The 17,466-nt window shown below is 41.2% G+C and overlaps 1 protein-coding gene across 4 annotated transcripts in view; it reads right to left on the bottom strand.

Annotated features, from left to right (window-relative positions):
* The window catches only part of LOC143841291 (uncharacterized), a 188,566-nt gene extending 175,957 nt beyond the window's left edge, over positions 1–12,609 (bottom strand). For 3 of the 4 annotated variants that reach the window (XM_077345416.1, XM_077345415.1, XM_077345413.1), the window contains exons 1-2: positions 12,578–12,609; positions 615–744 (exon numbers count right to left, since the gene is read on the bottom strand). In XM_077345416.1, coding sequence (XP_077201531.1) covers positions 615–723 — 109 coding nt within the window. In that variant the 5' untranslated portion in view covers positions 724–744; positions 12,578–12,609. Of the gene's footprint in view, positions 1–614; positions 745–4,042; positions 4,115–12,577 lie in introns of those variants that run through there. The other variant, XM_077345414.1, reaches the window with a different exon arrangement.
* Positions 12,610–17,466: the final 4,857 nt, after the last annotated feature.

Below are 17,466 nucleotides of genomic sequence, written 5' to 3' on the forward strand. Positions count from 1 at the left end.
TATTCTTTCATGTGTCAATAAGCCCACATTGTCAGGTATCTGAAAAAGTGAGCCTTGATTCATAAAGCTTTATACCCAAGGAAAAAAATGGTTCCTCTCTATGGAGCAACTGGACTAAAATTCTGTATTACCACTTCTGTTACTGTCATGACATTCCCCCAAAGCACTCTAAAGATTTTGCCTGGCTAATAGTGCTAAGAATTTTCTGGTACAGATCCCTAGCCATTTTCCTCCCTTAGAACCATCGTTCGCAGATTTCCTTGGAAGAAAAGACAACTTACATCTCTTCTGCCAGTAGTGTAGTTTGGCCGCCTGCTGCCATCTCCTTACAACTACAGTATTGCTAATACCACACCCATGACCACTTTAAAGAATGCTAGCATTTCAGTGTACAAAAGATAAAAGGGGACCCTTCTCCCCACTGTTCTCAGCATGACAAGATAAGTCTTATTTCTAAGCATGCAAATATTATACCATAAAAGGGATTAATATAAGAAAATGTGTTCCGTTGTTAGAAATGTGGATAAAAATAATATTTTATCCCATTGAGGAAAGGGCTTAAAGAAAGTGAGTGACTCAGTGGCAGCAGATACTTATTAAGGGGCAGCTCTTACTTTTGCAGATCTCTGAATGGAGTACAATCCAGTTGGCTTGAGAAGGATCTGTCACTTCAGTAAGGATTTGATCCCCATTCCTGTAGAAATTGCTGGCATAGGTTCCCATGATTTAAAGATATCTCATAACCTGAAACATTAAAGTAACCTCTGTTATCATCACTGAGCTATGTTTACAAAAACAGAGGGGACAGACAGCAGAGGGGAGGACTATGCATCCTCCTGTGGCATAATTCTAACGAGCAGCTGCAGTGACAGATTAAATTTAATCTTGTATGAAGTAGATGGGCAGTGCGTTTTCAGGCATTAAAACGTCCCCGCTTTCAGTGCTTTAGGAAAGACTGGCCAAGAATTTAATTCCTCAGATTTCTCAGTTCAATTTCAAATGTTCCAAGGGGGCTTATTACTAGTAAACTGTCTAACCAGCTGTTGACGGTCTTTGAAGTAGAATCACAGAGACCCATTTTTGCACAAGGAATATGTTCCTGGACAGCCTTTGAATGTTGGCAGGATTTAGAGCCCCCTCCATGGCCCATTATGCATGGGGGGAATAGCGCACATTTGGGGTGGAATGGCAGTGACTAAAATCACCGTTAACGCACGGTGCCGGCTGCAACTGGCCACAGATTCGGTGCATGCCACCGAAAAAGCCACGTTAGCGAAACGCAGAAGAAAGTGCAGCTTCTGGGTGACCGGGATGCAAGCAGAAGCAGTGCCGGGGTCGCCGCGTGCATAATCGGTTACTCTGGGTTTTGCCGCCATTGTGTCCCATCCCGTGCATAAGCGGTTTGCTTCACTTCTTCCCCCTCTGCGTTTTCCATGTGACCCGAAATTGCCATTTTGGCGGCCGTGCATAATGGTCCCACATGACGTCGCCTGCATCCTGAGGCTGCCCAGGGTTGGGTCAAGTTTTGGCCATTTTTAACTCACAATTTCAGGAATGTCAAAACTGAATTTACATCCTTAAATTGTGTGTCCCATTGGTGAGCAACCAGGGATAAGTCCATATGGAGGTGGAAAAAATGTGATAGTTAGGCAGCTTTGTCCCACCCTCGCACCCGCCATCCGCTTTCCATTTCCTGCTCTGAGTAATTTTTTAAATGCCGTGGTCCATGTTGCAGTGTGACTGCAAACCTACATTGTCAGAGGTAAAATAAAATCTTCTTTAAAGTGTCCACGGACTTTTGTGGATCAGGCAGGCAAAACACAGCCCCTTTTCTGTTTTCTGGAGGTGGGGAATATTGTTCACATTGAAGTATTTAGGTCCAATTTGCCATTTATAAAACACGTTTCATGGTAATTTCCTTTTGTATTATTACCAACTTTCATAATATGCACATGTAAAAAGCTTATCCCTCATTATATACATGCATATGTGAAATGCTTGTCCTTCATTATGTACAAGCATATGTGAAATGCTTGACCCACATGAACCTGGATCTGGCAATCTTATTCCCCAACCCCTACAAGTAGCCAGGAGAGAATTGGCAATCCTTCTGAGAGTATATAGCACATACTTCCTTCATGTTGCTTCACATTGAGATGCTTTGTATGAGGCTGTGAAGTCATCTGTTCCAACAGAATGTATCCTACAGTTGTCACTGGGGCACCTCTAGTTTCACTGATGGTGTCCATAGCATCAATATATTTATTTGTTAGGTTCCTAGTAGACTGGTGATAACTGTACCTCTTCCACCAAGTGAAAGGAAATATATCCATAATAATTTTAGTTTTGATTTTGATACAACCTGCACAGCTAATTAGTTAAAATTATAACTTGATGGAGAGGGGAGGATTATTATGCATAATTGTGGTTCTGTCACCCCATCCTCGTTTATACGTGTATTTTCTCACCCAATTCCTATGGATAATCACCAAAAAAAACATCAATTACAACCAAGATGGGCAGGTTTGCCTAATATTGTATTGGCAAGGGTATCGATTCATTGTTCTTTATGCCATGAAACAATGAATCTTTAGAAACGGGAAATGTTTCAATAAAACATAAATCAGTTGAAAAAATTTCCACTCCACAACTCTGGCTCTAGTGCTACATATTTTTGACTGTACAGATCATTTGAAAGACCTCCTGTACGTTGTCTGAGTGATCTCTCCAATAACCTTGTAAGATAGATCTGCATTATCATCTTGAAGAGCTACCTAGAGACACCAAGGCCCCACAGATAGAATTCCCTTTGGGTCTTTACCTTATACGATCTGACCCAACTCAAAAATCACAGGAAAGTCAGTGTCATGACTGGCCCAGGAACTCTGACCAGGAACTCTGGACTTTATCCTCCCCACCCCTCTGACATCCTTGGCTGAAGATCTGAAAGTCTGCAGATGCCAGTGTTGGTATAACAAATTTGTGTCTGAGGTGAGTTTTGAACCATTTCATTCACTGGGCCATTATTTTATACCACCCCTTACCCTTTTTGAAGAAATAGTTATAACAAAGAATGTTCACCATCCATGCCTATTTTATTACCCAGACCATGTGTATTTAGTTTGATATTTATACCCCACTTTTACCACCAATAGAGACATAAACAGGTTCAGAACAGCATTTTGCCTTGCCTCAGTTTTTGTCCTCATAATAACAATCCTGGGAAGTAGGCCAGTGAGCACGTGACTGACTCAAACAGGTCACCCAGCAAGCTGCCATGGAAAAGTAGGTATTCAAACGTGGGCCTTTCAGATCCTAGTGTAGGAGTCCCCAACCTTTCTAAGCCTGTGAGCCCCTTTTGAAATCTGAGACAGGGTGGGGAACACAACTACACACACAGAGAGACAGACAGACAAAGGCAAGCCAAGTGTAGAGATTTTTAAAAATACAGTTGGAAAAAAGAGTGAAAGTGTAAAACCAATACTGTGGTGGCAGCTGCCACGGAAACAATATGTTTAAAAATCTGCACAGCTGGGAGCTTCGGAAAGATGGCGCTGTAGCAGACCATATCTTATGGTCTCCCAGACCTAACTGAGGGGCAGGGGCAGCAACTCCTGTCAGACTTGAGCGAGGTGCGCAAACCTTGCTCGTGGTCGCCCCGGGAGCCGGGAACGGCACCCAGAGGGTCCTACAGATCCGTGGAGAATAATTTCTCCGGATCTCCGCAGTTTGTGTCAGGGGCCCAGGCAGCAGCCAAAACTGAAAGTAAATCTCTAAGCTTGAGACGACCAGCTGTACGAAATCCTGCCGACTCTCTCCACTTCTCAACTAGCTTTTTCAGCTCGAGCGACTGACAAAAGGAACGGAACGGAATCATCAGCATAAAGACTGTGAGTTCTCTGTCGGCTTTCTATCGCTTCAAAGCTAGGCATCAGCCTCCCCCAATCTAATCAATTTGCATGGAAATGCTCTTCACAGACGGGAGGGAAATTAGCGAAATTCACTGGGCAGAACAGAGAGAAGGAAAAGCTTAAATCCTTACCGACAGAGAAAGCGGCAGGAATTGTTTACAATTCACGGAGATCGCTTGGTTGATAACTACCAGGCTTCTCAACTCTCGCGAGACGCCTGTTTGGGATTTGCGGTGGATGTACGCAGTGGAGTTAACGAAGATTGCAATGGAGGAAGGACCCATTTTAGACGTCTAACTTGCGCCTGTCTGAGTGGATTATAATTTGCCGATTCTGCTTTTTTCTTTTTTTTTTTCTCCCTCTCTTCTGGTGGCTTTTTATTTTTTATTTTTTTTGGGGGGGGGACATTTTCTATATACACTTCCATTGATATTTTTATAGCCCTGGCCCCCCCTCACCTTTTGTAACACTTTTTGGCTTTTGTTCTGAGACAAAGTTCCTGTTTATTTGTGGTTATTATTTCTACAACGGCTCTTCTTTTTAAAAAAAAATTTCAACACCCCTCTACAAGTTATTTTTGGAGCTATAGCTGATTCTGGAAGGACATATCTTTCTATCCCCCCTTATCCCCCCCCTCTTTCCTCCTATGCTTTTTTGTTGTTTTGTTCTTTTATCTGCAGGATCTAAAGAGAGAGCCAGCCCCACCAACCAGGTTGGAAGAAATCAACGATCTAGGCCCATTATATTGACATAAAAAATTAGTATTGCACAGATAATAGATTAACAGAGAGTGGGAATGTTCAGGTTGTCATTCTGTTAGAGTATTGGTTCAATGATTATTGTAAGGTGATAAAGCAAGCACCTAAAGTTGAAGAAGTAATAGCAACATATATTAATCTATAACTCTGTATTTAAAACTCTAATTACTGTACTGGCATTGTGAAAGCGGTCATAAAGTTAAACTATAGTGTTGGTTTTGAGCAAAACAAAACAAAAAAATTTTTTTTTTGATGACAGACAGATTAAGACCTCGCCCAAAGCAAATCAGATCCCCTAAATCAGAAGTCACTATAACCAATTTTTGGAAGAGGAAAAAGGAGATGGCTGAAGCAAGAAAGGAGGCAGAAGCAGAAAAAAAAAAGAAACAGATTGGGGGAACAGAAGCAGAAGAGAAGGAAAGTGATATTGAAAACCTAACCAATGCACAGATGTACCGCCTATTATGTAAGGCTAATTCAGAAATACTAGAAGCAGTTAAAAAGGTTGATAAGGAGGTGCAAGACATTAAGAAAGAACTTTCAGACAGAATTGATGGTCTGGAGAAAGTAGTAGGCAAAAACATAAACCAGCTGGCAACACACCAAACGAGAATCCAACGTGTGGAAGATAACCAGCAGGAGCGGGAAAAAGTAGCAGATGACAAGTTTGAAGTCCTGGAAGTAGAATCTAAAGCCAGGAACGTGAAATTTAAAGGCGTATCGGAAGAATTTGGGAAAACAGACCTGAGGAAAGAAATTACCGAAAGCCTTGAAGAGTACCTGGAGGAGGAAGAAATCCGGATTGACAAAGTATATAGAGTATACTCAAAGGCTGCCGTACACAAGAAACAACCAAGAGATATTCTTGTAAGTTTTGATAGCAAAGTAGTAAGAAATAACTTGTTCCAAAAGCATCGGGAGACGCCACTGAAATTGGCAGGCCAAGAAATACAAATCTTTCAAGATCTGCCAGCAGACACACTACGGAAAAGAGCACAATTTCATTTTTTGAGACAGATCCTAATTGCCAAAGAGATAAGATACTTTTGGAGAATCCTATTTGCCCTGGAAGTGATATTACCATCGGGAAGAAAAACTATCCGAACGCTCCAACAGGCTCAAGAGCTTGCTGACAACTTATCTCAAGGCACTTCAGGGGCAGGATCACCTAGGACCTCCCCAACAAGAGCGGAAACTACGCGTCGATTAGTTCAACTCTGTGACGTTAGATCATCCTACCTAACACAAGCAACGGGAACACAAGCCACCCCTTCTCAAGCAGAACAAGGAGCAACCGCCCCAACACGGAAAAATGGAGAAGCTAAAGGTGCTATCCGTAAACGCTAATGGCTTAAATTCACCGGCCAAACGCACCAAATTTTTCAATCAACTGAAAAAATTGAGAGCAGATATCTACTGTATACAGGAAACACATGTGAGAAAAAAAAATCTAAATATATTGTCAACAAGAAAACTAGGAAGAGAATTTGCAGCCTCTGCCACAGTGAAAAAAAGAGGGGTGATTACTTACATTGCGAACCCCAACATTAAGGTTGAGCAGAAAATCCAAGATAATGACGGCCGATTTTTGACACTTGAAATACAACTACCAGATGGTCAGAAATATACACTGACAAACATATATGCTCCCAACAATGCGAAGGACAAGTTTTTTGAAGAATTCTTTCAGAAGCACACAGAAACTATTACTGAACAGTGGATCATAATCGGAGACTTTAATGCAGTAATGAACCCATCGCTGGACAAATCACATAACCGACAGGGAGCACATTTTCCGAAATCGGCCAAACGCAATATCCATCTCAATTCATTAATAGATCTCTGGAGAGAACTCCACCCCAAAAGCAAACAGTATACCTTCTATTCTTCTCGACACTCCTCATACTCCAGAATAGACCAATGCTGGTGCTCAAAATCGTTATTACCAAAAGTGACAAATATGGAAATTCTCCCCAACACCTTTGCAGACCACAACCCAATATGGGCAGAATTTTCCTTCTGCAGAGCTGGTATGCGAAGATGGAGAATGAATGAATACATCCTAGAAGACAAAGAGAATTTGAATCTGTGCGAAGCTGACTTAAAAGAATTCTTCAAACTTAACTGCACAAAAGAGATTCCATTATCTACGGTCTGGGATACGAGTAAAGCGTATATAAGAGGAAGATTGATAAGCCTGAACACCGCCAAAAGGAAAAAGAAAGAAAAAGAGCTGAACGAAATTGTCTGGTCAATCAGACAATTAGAAATCCAGCACCAAGCCCATCTATCTAAGAAGACAGCCAAACAAATAACGCTCTTAAGACTAAAAAGAGATGCATTGGAAACCGAAGATATGAGGAAAAAACTGGATTGGATAAAACAAAAGAATTTTGAACATGCTGACAAACCTGGAAGATGGCTGGCATATAAACTAAAAAGAAATCATAACAAAAGTGTTATATCCAGCCTTAAATATGGAGACAACCACTTTCGTACAGATCAGGAAATACAACAATGTCTCTCAAACTTTTTCCAAAATCTATACCAAACAGACGAAGAAACTATACCTGACAGCATGGAATATCTTGGAGGTACCCCATCTTTAACCTTCACAGATGAGCAACGAAAGATATTAAATCAGAGATTCTCAGCTCAGGAACTGGCCGAAGCGGTAACAGCTATGAAATTAAATAAGGCCCCAGGCCCAGATGGCCTCTCCGCAACTTATTATAAGAAATTAAATCATATATTACTACCAGTCCTGACACAGATGGTGAATGAGGTAGTGGACAACTCTGGAAAATCACTCCCCAAATCGTGGCAGCAAGCGTCGATAACACTCATACATAAAGAAGGTATGGACTCACTATCGCCAAATGCTTATAGACCAATATCACTACTTAATGTGGACTACAAAATTTTTGCAAAGGCTTTAGCAGAAAGACTGAAGAAATGCCTTAATGAAATCATCCATCCAGATCAAACAGGATTCATGCCCAAAAGGTACATGAAAAACAACGTCAGATTTGTCCTTAATGCAATGGAGGTGGTCCGCACTAAAGGAATTCAAGCGGCTTTTGTGTTTTTGGACGCTGAAAAAGCTTTTGACAAGGTGCAATGGAAGTTCCTACTGGCCACGCTTACCCAACTAAAATGTGGGGACAATTTTTGGAACCTAATCAAGCATGTATACTCAAAGCAAGAGGCAAGAATCTTGGTTAATGGAATGTTAACTAAAGACCCTATTCAAATTGGGAAGGGAACTAGACAAGGATGTCCGCTATCCCCCCTATTATTTAACCTGGTATTGGAGTCACTAGCTCGTAAAATTCGAGCAAACGCAAAGCTCTCGGGACTTATGATTGCGGGAGAAGAATTTAAACTTAAAAGCTATGCTGATGATGTTGTTTGTGTATTAACTAATCCAAGCACCACTTTAGAATTGTTGTTTGAAGAGATAAACACTTTTGGGAAACACTCTGGATACAAGATAAATCTCTCTAAAACCAAGATTATGCTATTTGGCATATCAGACTTGAACATAGAGATACTCAAAAGGGCACTAAGGTGTGAGATCAACCCTAAAAAGGTCAAATATCTAGGAGTCCAAATTGGAAATCGCTCTGATACCTTGTTTGCTAACAACTACGGGGAGCTCTGGTCACAAATCCAACAGGACATTAAGAAGTGGAACAGCTTGAACCTTTCGTGGTCAGCAAGAATGGCCACAGTAAAAATGTCAATATTACCAAAATTTAACTTCCTTTTTCAAACTCTGCCAATAGATATTAATGACTCTGTGGTAAATAAATGGCAGTCTGAAATAAATAAGTTCATTTGGAACTATAAGAGGCCAAGAATTGCCTTTAGAATTCTACAAGATGACAAGAAGAGAGGGGGACAGGGCGTCCCAAATCTAAAATTATACCTACATGCGGCAACACTGACAGCAGTGGCAGACTGGATAATTGATCCAATGACAAGAGATTTGGTGTTGGAAAAGGCAGATAGTAAGCAAAGCTTCCATGAAATGCTCTGGCCCTCTTTGAAAACAAAAGGAAAGGAAAAACCTAAGGTCAGCTTTTGGACAAGATCCCTACTAAAGATCTGGAATAAATACAAAACAAGACTTTGCTCCTCATCATATTTACTGAAATCGCCAATAGAGGCGTATTTCTCCAGACAACAGCAAAGAAGAATAACATGCCCAATGTACAAGGACTTGTTAACGAGAACAGGTGAGCTCAAGAGTCTGCAAGAATTAAACAAAGAAGGATATGAGCTACAATGGATGGAGTATAACCAACTGAAAGCCAGACTAAAAACAGACTTTGAGACTCGAGTGGACAAAAATTCACCTCTTAGTGATTTTGAAAACATGTTATTGTTCAAAAGACCACACCTACAGGGCCAGATCTATAAACTTCTTTTGAAATACGAGACTGAGTCAGAACAAGTAAAGAATTGTATGATTAAATGGATGCAAAACCTGGGCTCCATAATTGGTATGGAGGAATGGGAGCGAGTTTGGATCAAAATTCCTAAACAAACCAACAGCCAAATTTTAAGGGAAAATTGGTATAAGATGTTTTATAGATGGTATATTACTCCAAAGGTCATTGCAAAAATCTCAGATAGGTTTGATAATAAATGTTGGAAATGTCATAAAGCAGTAGGTTCTTTCTATCACATGTGGTGGAATTGTGAAAAAGCAAAAAAGTACTGGGTTAAAATACATATGGTGTTACAGGAAATATTTAAAATGCGATACCCAATGAAGCCTGAATCTATGCTGCTAAGCTTCCACCCAAGTGCTTTACCTACTTCTTCTAGAATCTTCTTCTTCCATGCAACTACGGCGGCACGGTTGGTGTGGGCGAAGCACTGGAAGGCGACTGAGACTCCAACTATTTTTACATGGCTTGATAAATTAGCGGACTTAGCAAAAATGGCAAGACTCACCAACATGGTTAAGAAGAGATCTCCGGAAGAATATGATGAACAGTGGAGTGATTATTTGGACTTTCTTAAGAAAGACAGCAGTAACTGTTAGAGTAAGACCAATATGTAATGGGAACTGACTATATATCTCTTGAGATAATATCAGACTACATCAAGTATGATATACGTGTATTGATGACACTTATCAGCTGGTCGCTTTTTTTTTTTTTTTTGTCTTTTGCTTTTCTGTTTTTGTTATTTGCTTTTCTGTAAAAGCTTTTTATAAGAACAAATAACAATAAAAACTGACTTATAAAAAAAAAAAAATCTGCACAGTTAATAGGCTCTCCAATGGTACTTAGAGTTCAAAACTCATGGTGGGCATCAGGAATGGTGCTGGGAGGTGCCATGACTCCCACAGGCATCATGCTGAGAACTCCTGTCCTTCTCTAACACTTTAACCACTACATCAGGGGTTGTGCTGGCAGGAGCTCATGGGAACTGTAGTTCATAGACATCTGGAGATTTCACTGAGGCTTATTTACCAGATAGTGTGTGTGTGTATATATATATACACACACACACACACACACACACACACACACACACACACTATCTGGTAAATAAGCCTCAGTGAAATCAGTCCATGTGCTTTTGAGTAAGCATGGATGGGACTGGAAAATAAATCTTCAATCTGATGCTGAGATCAGGGTAATAAATCCAACTGAATCCATCCAACTGTAGATCCAGCTGTGTATCATTTTGTCTTATATGGAGCTCACTTATATTAAAAGCCTAATGCGAGTATGTGGCTAGAAGCTACAGCTTGCTAGTAAGAAAGCATTGTTTAGTAATGGACTATATGGACATTATCCAAAGTAAAGAAAACAAAATTTATCCACCAGAGTTTGTTTCTTTTCTTCCACACTCAGCCAGGAGTTGTGAAAAAGCTAAGATTTGATTAAATTGATTCCTTAATTCTCTAAAAGGACAGTAGCAAAGTGTTTGTGTTAGGAAACAGGCTATTCTCCTTTTAGAAGAGATACATTAGATAATAATTGTATTTTCTTCAGAGGAACTTGGTGCTGTTTTTGAAACAGGTTTAATCTGGATCCAGACTTAGGGCCAAACAGGGGCAGCATCCACACATCATAACTGGATATTGCTGTATGAATGCAAATCTTTCCTAATTGGATTGCCTTAATCACAAAGTAAAACACACTCATGAATTGTTACCATGGCTCAATGACTGCACAATATCTAGAGATATGCTTGTGACAACCTCCAGCTGGAAATCTCCAGGAATTATGACTGATCTGCAGATGACAGAGGTCAGGTCCCATGGAGAAAATGGCAGCTTTGGAGGGTGGAGTCTATGGCATTATACCCTACTGAGGTCCCTCTCCTCCCCAAATCTTGTGCTCCACACCTAAACTTCCAGACATTTCCAAACCTGGAGATGGCAACCCTATTGGCACGTAGGCCATCAAACTTCTTCTGTCCTCTATAGAAAGGCAGCTTGGTAAGGGCTGGTGTACACTGAAGATTCTAGGAATGGAGCCTGTGGAAGATAGGGTGGCCACTCTAGAGATCTGACCTGTATAGCCTGGAGATTAGTTGTAATTTCAGGAGATCTCCAGCCACCACCTGGGAGTTTGGTGTAGTGGTTAAAACAGGTATTCTCAACCAGGGTTTCATGAAACCCAGGGGTTTCTTGAAGGCTCTGGAAGTGTTTCCTGAATGGGTGGGAGTGAATTAGTTTTTTATATATTTTTAAAATTGGTTAAGCATTTATCAGGTGATATGACCGCATATGGTCATGTTTACATGCCCCCTCCTTCCAAAATGGCTGGTGATGGGCCTGGAGGGGGTGAAAAGGGGAGAAGCCCAGCTGGGCATGTATACAGCGATTTCTCTCAACCATATTCTGCACAATTGTGCCATTTCTGGGGTTTCTTAAAGCCTGGAGAATGTTGCTGCGGGTTTTCAATGGTAAAAACTTGAGAAAGGCTGGGTTAAAGTGTTGTGTCAGGATACTGAAGACCAGGGAGGGGCAGTTTAATAATGTAATAAATAATAATTTAAAAAATCTGTACACTACCACAGAAGTTCACTTAGTGACCTTGGCCCAATCACCCACCATCAGCCTATTTTATACGTCTTCAGAGCTCCCCCAAGTATCCAATTTTTCTGTCAGAAATATTAGGGGGGGGAATGCTCATCCCCCCCTGGCCTTCCCTCCATCCTTCATCTTTCTAGCCAAAGTACAAAATGTCCTCCAGCCATGGCTTCAGTCCAGTTGCTAGAAGCAACTCTTATTATGGCAGCAGTGAGTGGGAGAGCTTGGCCTTTTCCCTGTTCTTTTTCTTCTCACTGGATGGCAGGCTCCCTTTGTCTCATAAAGCTGCTAGAGAAAAGTCCGCATGGTTTTTTTCCCCCTTCCCTGTATCAGAAGAAAACAGATTAATGGGAAAGCTGAAACTGTGCGGGCAGGGAGAGAAGTTTAAACTAGCTTTCCCATGCAGATGTAAATTGGCAGGCTGGCCGAGGAGAAAATGGAACATCTCTATGGAACATGGCAGCCATGTTGAGCTGAAGTATTTTCTCTAGGTGATGCTGCTGTATGACAGGGGGACAGGAATCAGCTCTGGTTGAAGCCCCCCCCCCCACTCCCCACTCCCATGGGTGTGACGAATTCTGACAGAAATCGGAGAGATTGGAGGCTGTGAGATTAGGATTCCCTACTGATGCTGTGACAAGGGCGTCTGACCTTCGCCTTGAAAGGCATAATTTAGGCATCATTTGGAAAATTGTGGTATAATTTCCTGTGCCTAGATGCAATTATGGCAAATAGTGGTATAATAAATTATGGACTAATCAGGGATAATTTAGGGGGAAAGCTGCCGAGTCTCAAGATAAACATAGCAGGGCAGTAGAGAAGCGACAGAGCAAGAGTGTACTCACCTGTTTTCCCCTCACACACACTTTCCCCTTGAAACTGTTTGCAAGGAGCTGCAGCTAGGACACAAAGCTGTATCCAGGAAAAACATCTCTCAGCCTTGTCATTGGATAGAAGCCGGAAAGGCTTGGCTTCACCTGCAACGGAGTCTTAAATGGTAAACACATGCTGCCAGTTCAGCGTTATGCCTCTGATGAAATGGTCTTAAGCCATAATATTTGCTTGTCTTTAAGAGGCCTCAAGAGTCTTCCTTGTTTTTTGGCTAATCTTCTAGAATGGTCATTACAACAGCTTCAAATGCACCTGCTTCTCTCAGGTGAGAGAAAAAGGCACAAACAGAGGGGGTGGGGGGGAGCATGCCAGGAGGAGGAGAATTGCTTGCTGAATAAAGAGACAATATAAATGGTTCTTCCCAGAGGTCAAAACCTCTCTGCCTTCTCAGGGACCCCCGTCTATCCTTAATTTAATGTAATTAAATCCATGATTAATTAATGGGCCACAAAGAGTATTTCCTACACAGTATCTCATCTGACTTGAAAGCCTTTCTCCGTAATTCTCAATGTGGCTGAATCTGCACTCAGAGCCTGCTAAGGGATACACCCTTTTGAGGGTCTCTTGATGTGTCTTAGGGCTGAGCTGCAGAATGTTCTGTGTTCAGAACAGATGTGAATGGATGAATGGACTCTGTAGGGTTGATGTAGGGTCACCAACCTCCAGGCGAGTGCTGGACATCTCCTGCTGTTACAGATGACAGATATTAGTTCCCCTGGAGAAAATGGCTGACATAGAGGACAGACTCTACGACATTATACCCTGCTGTGGACTCTCTGGTTTCCAAATCCTCTTCAATCGCCAGATACTTCCCCATCCTGAGCTGGCAATCCTAGGTTTACCATTTAACGGCAAATTATAAATAATAGTCCCATTCTTCACCATGTCAATATGGGATATCTAGACATTCACTGAAAGCATCATTTATTTGAATGATTAAATGCAGAACTTGAGATCTGCTCACTAAATCTCCATATTTATCCTACAAAGCAATTTCAGGTTTTCAGAATGGAGCTGGCAGATAAAGCAGCATCACTAATAGCATTTCACAAAACAATTTCTTGTCGCTATTTCTTTAAAAAAATGTTTTGCTCCTCACTAACGATGCTTCAGAAGTCATTTTGCCACTCAAAAACAGATTTTGGAAATGTGAGGCAGCCACCGAATGAATGGAATGTGTTTAATCTGGATTCACAGTTCTGCCTTCACAGAACATTGAACAAACAGTGTCCATAAAATGCTTTCCAGTTACTGACTGCAGACAGAGTTTCCAAAATTTACAGAGTCCAAATAGTTATAAACAGACGGTGGCACTGCCCAGCATAAATTAAGACACTCTCTGTGTGCTACTTGTCAATGGACCTTCCATAGTTGTATCAGACTAAAATTACCTGCCTGAAATGAACACTGAGAATTTTTTTTCTCCATGTGCGTAATAGAATCCTTGAGGGGCTACATGTTCCAACAGCCATGATGCTGACCTAAGAAACAGTCCTGAAAGTAGGTCTACAGGCCACAAAGATTTGTGTAGGGAAGCCAGTTTATTGATAGTATTTGTTGGCTTCGATCATAGGCCCAATGGAACAGCTAGGCCCTGCAGGCCCTGCAGAACTGTTTTAAACCCTACAGGGCCCTGATCTCACTCAGGAGAGCATTCCACCAAGCCAGGGCTGAAAAACCCTGTCCTTGGTTGAAGCCCGACTTCTCTGGGCCCTGGGATTTTGTGTGCTCAATCATAAACTTTTTTCATTGTTCTTATTACTAAACATTCTCTGAAACATTAAAAATTGCCTTTTCATTCTTTTAGTCCAGGGGTAGTCAAACTGTGGCCCTCCAGATGTCCATGGACTACAATTCCCAGGAGCCCCCTGCCAGCAAATGCTGGCAGGGGGCTCCTGGGAATTGTAGTCCATGGACATCTGGAGGGCCGCAGTTTGACTACCCCTGTTAGTCTCTCCGTGGACCAAAAAACGTTACACAAGTCTTTTAGGCAAACCCATTCCAAATCATGCCTAGTGAAGCAGTCCCATATCTAAAGCCAGAGTTAACTAGTTCCCAAAGGCAAAATCCTTGAAATGTGTTAACAAAAAGACATTTAATTTTTTTTTTAAAGGCTGCAAATGCAGTCAGCGTAATAGCACTGAAGACGCAGAGAAAGGTGACTTTGGCACAATTTGGCCTATCATCCTTTTTCTCAAACAAAGGGTTATCGTCAGAGATGGCCTTTCTTGCCTGGGATATATCATCTTTTGTAATGGTCATCTTAAAAGTTTAAAGACCACCATATGGTATTAGCCATATGGTATTTTCTCACAGCTCAGTCGAGGCACTATTATATCCACCACTACTCATTTTGGAGCATGCCTTTTTGAGAAAAAATTACTTCTCTAACACTCACACCCCTCCCCATGACCAAAAACACCTCCCCATAATGGTGATACCACAGCCATCAGTGGTGATACCACAGCAGGAAGATAGTCAACTCTCCCTCCAAGATAATGGCGGAATTGTTTTTGTCTGCTGGGAAGGACAAAATCAGCCTCACATCTTCCAGATGAACTTCATGAATTACACCAACCCTCAAGTATCCTCTCTGAAACAAAGCATTTTAAAAGAATTGTGCATAGTAGAATCTAAGAGTGGAAGCCAAACATTTTTTCTGTGGACTAAAAAGGAAGCATCCCCACAGAGTAACCCCAAAGTCTGTGTTGAGAGTCATGAGACAAAACCAATACATGATGGAAGCTACCGTATGAAGTGGAACTGGGTTGGATCAAGTGTTGATTAAGCTGCTGAGAGTCAACCATGACTGCTATTTCTGCTACTGGTTTTTATTCTGTTAGCATGGTGAGGCTTTGTAATTGATTTAAGCCAGATCTTGGAACAAATCTTTAAAAACCCTCCAAAACAACCCTTGTCTTTATGCTGGCACTCTTTTCAGTTAATGAAGTTAATTAGCAGACACCACAAATGGCTCCAAACCGCACACTGTGTGCTCTCGACCATATGAAGTCTTCTTTTTATTAACCTGCTGACGAATGACGTTCTATGAGCAACCAGACATCACAGGCTACTCTGGGTCTTAAACAATAGCCCTTCAGCCTCCCTTTTTTGTGTTTGCAATTAGGCTACGTTTCATTTAGACAAAAGAAACTTGTTACAGTCCGGTGGAGTGTCCATACTTACATTGAACATCAGGACGCTTTTGGAGGGAATATCTGCATATGAGGTCTCATTGGATAGAGACAGGGTCAACGCATACCAAGAATTATGTGTTCTCCTCCCCTAAATAAACCATTCTATTTTATTTTTCCCCATAAGAGGGAGCATCAGAAAGATGGGGAAAAAACTCCACACAAGGACTCTCCTGGCATTACTTATAGTCTAATCACTCCTTTGCTGCAGTGATCTCATTATACGGAATGAGATAAGCTTCTACACCCTCTTTATTACATCTCAGATGGCAGCCCATTTAGTTTGTCCCACAAAGTTCCAAGTCAAAGCACTGATTCAAAAGTCCCATTCTTTGATCTGCATCCCCCATCCCATAGTGACTGTATCATGCTACTTGATTCTGAACTGGGTCACTGGTCCACTTATCCTGGTGTTTATTGGTTGTTTGCATCCCACTTTCCCCATTTTTATACCATAGAACAGCCAACAAAATTTTACAATGGAGCACCAAAGGGCAAGGGGAAGATTCACGCTCTTTGTAGAGAAAAGCCTTTCCACTGTGATGTTGGAGATGGGAGTCATTCATAGAATCTTCTTAATGCTCAGTCCAAATGGCCTTTCCCTGGCAGCTGGATGTGTGTAACATCAACCAGTAGACTGAGTAGAGTAGATAAAGTCGGGTTACCACGATGGGTGATATAAAAACCCAATAAATAAATTATAAAATAAATAAATAACGAATAGAGTCATCTATGGCTATTTGTCTCTATCCACTGGTTGATAGCCTTATCCATAAGAAGGCTGTAGAAGCCAAAAATGTGTCTGGTTTTATGTGATTCATAGGACATGTTCATCCACCATACCCCTAATGTTTTTAATTTTATATGTGCACACTATATAGTAAATATTTTATTTTTTATTTGGTGTCGCTTGACCCTTTTGACACAGGCTGGAAGATCTGGGGTTGAGTTTGTTTTCCCTCTTTTGTGGTTTGCTGAAAATGCCATCCAGCCTTCTTTTTCCAATATCCAGTGACCAGTCTGGGGAAAGAAAGTGTCGGTGGTTTTTCACTATTATTATTATTATTATTATTATTATTATTATTATTATTATTATTATTATTATTATTATTATTATTATTATTATTATTATTCCTTTAGATGCCATTCTCTGGCTGTTCATCTCTGGAGGCAGAGAGACTGGCATAATGAATTGAGCATGCCTAGAGAGCTGAAGGGGAAAGCTTAGGAAAAATACACACAAAAAAAGGTAAATTTACAGAAACAAGCACCTTCATCACTGTCATCGCACCTACACAAACACATATCCCCACAAGAAAAAGGCTGGAGGAGAAATGAGTCTTGGGTGATTCCTCACCAGCAAACAGCTCATTATGGGAAGGTTTGCTCACAGAGGCTGTGTTTGCATTCTAAACCCATGGTTATATGGGAACAAACACACACAAAAATAGAAGTGTACACATTCAGGGCGACTGCCATACAGCAAAGAGTTCCATGGGTGAACAGTCACACTAATTGTCATACATTTCACAAGCCTTTCCATCTACCCCAACAAAGATATTTTGGAATCACAAGGAATATAAGACTGCTGTTTAATTGATGAAGGCCTCTCTTTTTGACTTGTCAGAGAGTTTTGTTCACTTAGGGAT

Source organism: Paroedura picta, chromosome 7 (assembly GCF_049243985.1).
Source record: "Paroedura picta isolate Pp20150507F chromosome 7, Ppicta_v3.0, whole genome shotgun sequence".
NCBI lineage: Eukaryota > Metazoa > Chordata > Lepidosauria > Squamata > Gekkonidae > Paroedura > Paroedura picta.